This window comes from Melanaphis sacchari, unplaced genomic scaffold (genome assembly GCF_002803265.2).
Source record: "Melanaphis sacchari strain LSU unplaced genomic scaffold, SCAv2.0 Contig301_pilon_pilon, whole genome shotgun sequence".
Taxonomy (NCBI): domain Eukaryota; kingdom Metazoa; phylum Arthropoda; class Insecta; order Hemiptera; family Aphididae; genus Melanaphis; species Melanaphis sacchari.
The window spans coordinates 5,578-13,690 of record NW_020271175.1 but is presented as its reverse complement, the minus strand read 5'-3'; the positions used below and the strand labels follow the sequence as shown (position 1 = coordinate 13,690).

Here is an 8,113-nt window from a genome sequence, read left to right as displayed (position 1 = left end):
AAGACAGAACGAGCACTTTTACCACAGTTCACATACGAACACTTAGTACCACAAGCACGGGACATTTAAAAAATTTAATTATAATATTAAACACAGACAAAAAACAAAATATAATAACGTTGACACGTTGTAGGTGTTGTTGATGTTGACCGCAGTGCCGTAGAAACCGCTGGTGCAGGCGGTGCAATGCACCGGGGCACTTGATCTTGAAAGGGCCCTACGCCCTTACCGATTATGTGATAATGTGACCTAAAATATACAACAAAGAAAAAAGAAAATTATCTTATAAAATTATATTAAATACTATTGTGAGATGATGAATAAAGGCCTTTTAATTTATTATGTTGATAGACGCATAGACGGTAATAGTTCATAATATGTAACTACATTACCTATAGTGTCGTTAGCATGAGACGCGAGTTCGCGGAAACTTATGATATTTCTGGCTTGCGAGCAACTCCATTAGTTTCGGCTCACGTTATCGCGATTACCTATTTAAAAACGTGTCTTTATAGATTGTTGTGTTGAACAGTATGTCTATAACCGATCAGATAAACATAACATTTGTAATTTGTCGACTACGCGTCGTTGTCATTCATTCCTTAATACGCGTGGAATATACAGCCTAGCTCTAGTGTACGAGTATCATTTATTTTTATTCAAATTAAAAATGTCTTCAAAAAAACAACTGAGTGGATATGAAAAATGAAAAAAAAAAAATACAACAGGAAGAACATATTTCAAAGCTCACTAAAATAAGTGGTTTTTTTACAAAAACAAGTGGATTGCCAACCAACGGTATGTATTAAATTATTATATTTTATAAATAAATATGAAAGATGCATAGGTAAAATAATACAATTTTTTTTAGTAAAACAATTCAGTGAATCATTATTACATATTTAGGTACATTGTAAAATAATACTAAGTTATTTATAATAACAAAAATAATGTTCGGCCTTTTCTCAGTATTTATTTTTCTAGTCTTTTTCACTATTATTTATTATTATTATTATTATTATTTTTACAAGTAATGTATTATAATATGAAGAATTTTTATAAATATTAATTATTATTTATTTCCAATATACGTATTTATTTATGTAGTTTTACCTGAATATATGGACAAATTTGTTCACTCTGATAAAAATTCGACCACAGATTTAATATCAAATGACGCACACACAGAAAACAAGACAGGAGGGTTGCTCAGTTTTAATACTGAAACTTATAAGTCAACTGATGAATATGAAATTATTGAAAGTACTACTCCCCCGGGTAAGTTAACTTTCTAAATACTTTTACTAAAAGTATTTTGCATCTGAACTACTTCTCTGTGGGCATGCCTGAGAACCATTTTTATTTATTTGTAACATTTATGTAGTTTTTACTGAACATTTGAACAATTGTTTCCCCTCTGATGAAAAATCGACTAAAGAATTTGACACCACCGAATTTACTGAAAAAAACGATGACTGTGGTGAGTGTTAATTTTTTTAATTTAATGCTCTTTCGACTTTTTTAATTGCTATTTTTCTTTGAATAAAATAACCAACAAAATTATCTAATTTATACTGACTTAAACCTTATACTATAATTTAAAAATATGAAATTACAGAACTCGATTTATCGGAAAGATTTCCAACCGACCGAGGAATGTTTAAAAATTGTATAAGCGATAAATTAAAACGTGAAATTCTGAAGTATGGGCCTTGTAAGCCAGAAATAGATTTTCCTCTTAATGACTCGAAAAGAAAATTTTCAAAAATATATTACTACGTGAAGTTAAAAAATGGTACACTTATTCCTAGACCGTGGCTTTGTTATTTCGTAATTTGGGATATGGTTTACTGTGAAACTTGCTGGATTTTTTCTGGTAAAAATAATTGTAATCTTAAAAAAGAATGGGTAGAAGGAATAAATGACTGGCAACATCTCTCTCAGAAAATAAATATTCACGAATCTTCACTGTCACATTTGAATGCTATAAAAGTTAGAACAATGTGGACAAAAAATTTAACTATCAACAAAGAATTTGAAACACAAATATCAAAAGAAGTGAAATTTTGGAGAGATATATTGACGCGCATAGTTAAAATAATACTGACTTTAACTGCAGGAAATACTGCTCTAAGAGGCAATGAAGAAAAACAATATTCTGAAGGAAATTTTCTTAGAACTGTGAAATTAGTAGCTGAATTTGATCCTATTTTAAAATCAGTATTTGACAATGAAAACAAATATAAAATTAAATATTTGAGCCCTACTATTCAAAACGAATTAATAGAAATTCTAGCTTCAAATGTAAGACAAATTATTTGCAACGAAATATCAACTTGCAGTTCTGGATTTTCAATAATTATGGATTCTACACAGGACATTACCAAAGTAGATCAAGTTAGCATCATAATTAGATATGTTATAATTGATCATGAAAAGCATGTTTTGCAAGTTAAAGAATCATTCATAGGATTTTACAAAATAGACCAACATGGAGCACAAGAATACGAAAACCTAATTTATAAAGTTCTTTCTGATACCAATTTAGATATAAAAAAATGCAAAGGGCAAGGGTATGATGGGGCCAGTGTCATGAAGGGTATGTATTCAGGAGTTCAGAAACGAATTATTGATAAAGCTCCAAACGCCACATATGTTCATTGTTGTGCTCACAATTTGAATCTGGTAATATGTGATGCCGCTAAAAGTTCTTCAGATGCTCTACGATTTTTTGAAACAATACAATCTAAATTTAATTTTTTCAGCTCAAGTGCACCTCGTTGGGCACTTTTAGCTTTTGGAAATGAAACCAATGATATTCGTAAAAAAACACTTAAAAAACTTTGTCCAACACGTTGGGAAGCTCGACATAAATCGTTATTTGCTCTTAAAGAAAGATTTGTAGATGTTTTAAAATCACTTTCAATGATTTTTTTAACTAGTCATAAGTCAGAAGAAAAAATTGTAAGTAAATCCTTAAAAAATTCAATGGAGTCTTTTGAATTTGTTCTTATGATATGTCTATAGGAAAATATTTTAAGGTCTACTCAATGTGTATCAAAAATGTTACAATCTCAAAAAATGAATATTCAAAGTGCTTGTACTTTTCTAGATCAAGCTTATCAGTCAATTTCGAATCTTAGAAATAATTTTAAAGATATTTTAAATACAGCAGAACTAATATGTTCAAAATGGAATATACCTACAGATTTTAAAACTAAGCGACAGGCATTTGCTAAATATTATTTCAATGAAGTAGATGGAGATAGACGTTTAAATACAACAAAAGATAATTTTAAAGTCAAGTTTTTTTTTCAATTATTGACACAGTTTTATTTCAAATATGTAGACGATTTGAAGGATTATATGAAGTTGCAAGTACGTTTAGTTTTTTAAATCCTTCTTCATTAAAAGAAAACAATGAAGCTGATATCATAAAAGCATCTTATGATTTTGCTGTAAAATATGACATTGACATTAGTTCTGATTTTACTCGACAAGTATTGTCTTTTAAATCAATTATTAATCAAATTGAATTGCCTAATATCCTTAGTATGGTAAATTACATAAAAGAAAATGATCTTTCAAGTAGCTTTCCAGATATTATTACTGCATGCTCGATATTTTTAACTATACCTGTAACTGTCGCTTCAGCCGAACGATCATTTTCTAAATTGAAACATGTGAAGAATTATTTAAGAAATACGATTTCTCAAGAAAGACTCAATAAAATTTCAATTTTAAATATAGAAAGAGAGCGCACCGAAGAACTACATATTGACCAAATAATTAACAATTTCGCAAATCAAAAAGCAAGAAAAAAAAATTTTAAAATCTAACACTAATATTCAAATTAGGTAGGTAATACAATTAGTATTGATAAAACTAATTTCTGACTTATAAAAAATATAATTAAGATAATTTTTTATTATTACTATTATTATTATTTACAAAGCTAAATTAAAATAAAAGTCATCAAACCTATAATTATTAATAATGTGTAACTACATTTTTTTTTTTTAAATTTGTACAAAATAAAATTTAAATTATATGTACCTATAACCTATACTAGTTTTTATAAAATAGTAGCGCATGCATTTTGTTTTAATTTTCTATGTGAGTATAGTATACGAATGTAATATAATTATTATCATAAGTGATCTATTAATTTTAAATAATCAATACCTAATATAAATATATAATGTAGTTATTGTTATAATATATCTTATAACGTTTTAGATGTTAACTTATTAAAATTCTTTGATATTACATTAAATTATATAAAACTTGTGTAAATTAGTTTGTCTTCATATATTTATTCTAATACATGGTACACTATAAATGGTGTACACTATTTATGGGGCACCTACACCAATTTGCACCGGGGCACACAAGTATCTATCTACGGCACTGGTTGACCGTTGTTGCAGATTGAATTATTTAAATGATAGTAATAACATTAATAACAGATAGGTGATCAACATTTTGGTCTTGGTAAGACAAAACATTTTTATGGTAGAACAAATTACTAACAGCGCAACCTATTGGCATTGCTCTCACACTACTACAATTCTGGTTCCCATTTCACTTTATAAAGCGTTAACCATTTTTCCTATCACTTGGGTCTTAGACTATCTATGTATCAATGCCTATAGGTACTAAATTGCATTTATAATATTGTTATTTTAGTAGGGTGAATCAAAATTAGTATCTTGATCAAAACTTTTTTTCTCTTACATTACTGTGTTGTAATGTTGTTGGTGTTGGTTTTTGAAATTGTTGAAAATGTTGATGGTAATATGTAGATGGCGTAGGAGATATGTACTCTGGTGATGGTTGTGGCTGAAAAAATGATGATGATGATGATGCTTTTGAATAATTATCATGGTGTAACTGTTGAGAATATGTCGGGATATTAGTAGTTGGAAATTGATAATAGGGTGATTGAGGCTGTACCATTTGGTTATCTGAATGTTCTAACCGAAACATAAGATTGTCAATCTCCATCATTGCAATGTCTTGTTTGTATTTATTTAAAGTTTTTAATTTAGTGCAAAGTAAATCGGTAAAAAGTGTACACTTATTTTTGGCCGGAGTTTGTGTAATTTGTTTTAAAATTTTAAATGCTTCATCTATCTTGTTCTCAATCACTTCCACTTTATCATTTGATTTTCTTTTTTTACTAATTTTACTGGACGATGGAGATAGGCTCTTAAATTTAAAGTCCCAATCAGTTGTGTCGTGTAATTGACAATTTGCAGTCATGTTGTCATCATCCACCAAATTTTCAAACTGATAAAAGTAATAAAATATATGGTTTTTTATTATTAAAATAAAATTTAAAAACATCAACATAATACGTATTATCTATTTTATTATATTCTATGTGTTTTTAAACAATTTTATCAAACAACTGATGAATTAAATATAATAAAAAATACAAAATGTATTTCAAATACGTATGTTTGAATGATAAATTACAATACTCTACTAAAAATCACTAGATAATAAGTTATTTGTATTTATATTTAAAATTTTTAACGTAGGTAGATTGTATAGTCATAATTTTACAAATAATATATAATAGTATAATGTAGTAAATATGTTATTAGTTTGAAAAAAATTTAAAAATAAAAACGCAACGTAATGAAAATTAACCATTGTTTTTTTAGTTGCCAAACAATGATAATGATTGGAAAAATATAGTAGCAGATTTTTACGAAAAATGGAATTTCCGCAACTGCCTCGGGGCAGGTTAGGTTCTGAATACTATAATTACAAGGAAATTTTTAGCATTGTACTTATGGCTGTCGTGAACTCAAATTATGATTTTATTTATGTTGATATCGGCTGTCAATGCAGAATCAGCGATGGTGGCGTACTTCGGAACACGCCATTTTTTAAAAAACTGAAGACAAATGAATTATTAATACCACAAGAAGGAATACTACCTAATACAAATGTTTTATTACCATATGTATTTGTGACAGATGGAGCTTTTGCTCTAAGTAAGAACATAATGAAACCTTATGAAACCTATGCACTCCTGAGTACATGAAAATGGAAATTACAAAAGAATTTTTAATTACCGGCTTCCTCGAGCACGCCGAGTAGTTGATAACGTCTTTGGAATTATGACCTCGGTATTCCGTGTATTTAGAGGACCTATACTTTTAGAACCGGAAGAAGTTAGAGATGTCACAATGACTTGTGTATTGTTACATAATTTCTTAAGAAAAAGCAGATCATCAAATTCTATATACACACCACCTGGAATTTTCGATACCGAAAATAAGGATGGAATTGTAATTCCAGGCTCTTAAAGGTCTGAACAAAATTGTACCAAATCTATGCTTCCATTACAAAGAGTACCAAGTAAGTCTAGTCTTGAAGCAAAAATGGAGATTAGTTAGCTGAATATTTTTTGACAAGTGGAACAGTGGAATGGCAAGAAAATTATACACACTAATAAAAACAGCATTAATAAAATAAGTTTAACATTCTAAAATAATACAAGTATTCGTTTTTTAAACCAAACTAAAACTTAAAAATATTTGTGGTAAATACATAAATAATTATTTCATTGAAATTATTTTATTTTTATTAATTTCTCTTTTATTTTTAGATGCTACTTTTAAAATTATATAGATGATATAGTAGTTTATTTCGGGTCATTCATATTTATTTTTCACAGCTATATCGTATAATATTTTAAAACATAAATACCCATACTTTAAATGAACAAAAATAACATAAAAACTATTAACAACTAAAATTAACATTTGGTTCATGATTGGTAGAATACATGTCAACACCGGTTATTACATTTATAAATCGGCGACTAGAGCAACGTGAATGATTACTTTAAGTATATTTCCTACATTGGCCATTGGTATTTTTAACATATTAAATAATAATTACGTGTACAGGGCCGTATTTACGAGTTTTCCTCTAAGAGACGAAAAAAAAGACGCTTTATTACAACTAATAATTAAATCCAAATTATAAACACTAAAATGTATTAAAAAAATATAATTATTGAAATATATCATAGTAAAAAATAATAAATAAATATATATTAATTAAATAATATGAGTACTTTTTGGCTACTGCCCACATAATGTATGATAGAGTTGTATTGTATATTTGTATCCAAATCATAAAATACATATAATTAAATAAAATATAACCGATTAAACTTATCTCTGTTAAAATTGTTTTTTTTGGAGTGTAAATCCCGTGCAGAAATGCCATTGCATCATAGGCAAACCAATCGGATTTAAAAACGTCTTTGGCTTCACTTCCAGTACCCTTACTTGATTTAACTTTGCTTAAATGTTTTCTATAAGTAGCCATAAGAGAATCTTTTTTTTTTTATTATTTCTGTAATATCAATTTTGACACTAAAATTACAAAAATACAAAAATCAATATTTAAAAACTGTAGGCGGCGTTACTTTTACGCCGACCCATTATTAATTAGCATAAATCAAATTCATAAGATATAAAAGAAAACTTTATTTGACATTAGAATATTAAAACATAATACATAGGTAAAAAAAAAGTTCATATGTGCTATACGTACATACGAAGAAAAAAAAGACGTAACAAAACTACTCACACACACACACACACAGTGCTGCGTCGGAGGTGTAGGATGGTGGTATTGCCAACCTCACCCTACAAAACATATATTTTATTTAAAAATATTATTAAAAAATCAAAAATTTATCTAACCTTAATTGGTTTTCTATTTCTTTCCACGCATCGTGAACTATAGGTATTCCTATTTTTATGATCTGGATGGCGTAGATTCCAAATTTGTGGATGTGATTCATATAGTTGCAAAAACTTTATAACCTCATCATTTGACCATTCCATGATTATAAATTATTAAAATATTAAGAATATTATTAAAATAACATCAAAATAAATAAAACACCAAAAAACGTATGCTTTATGGCTCGCCGAACCGCACACTCGTTGAAACGCTATTTAATTGCGCGGCTCATTTCCTTTGGCGCGGAACATCGGACCGACAATTTTCGGATAAACGCGAGCCTGGCCGAGCTATACCGCGCCTAGACGAGCTAGAGCGTTCCCACGGCGCGTGT

General features: G+C 28.4%; 1 protein-coding gene and 1 pseudogene across 1 annotated transcript; one reads left to right on the top strand and one right to left on the bottom strand.

Annotated features, from left to right (window-relative positions):
- The first annotated feature begins 698 nt into the window (after positions 1-698).
- Positions 699-4,532, top strand: LOC112596150 (zinc finger MYM-type protein 1-like). Its single transcript, XM_025341647.1, has 8 exons — positions 699-798; positions 1,108-1,278; positions 1,385-1,480; positions 1,619-2,220; positions 2,377-2,964; positions 3,028-3,271; positions 3,331-3,557; positions 4,470-4,532. Exons 1-8 carry the CDS (start codon positions 699-701, stop codon positions 4,530-4,532), a joined length of 2,091 nt encoding a protein of 696 aa, XP_025197432.1.
- Positions 4,533-4,716: 184 nt separating this feature from the next.
- On the bottom strand, positions 4,717-7,880 carry LOC112596149 (annotated as a pseudogene).
- Between the last annotated feature and the right edge of the window lie 233 nt (positions 7,881-8,113).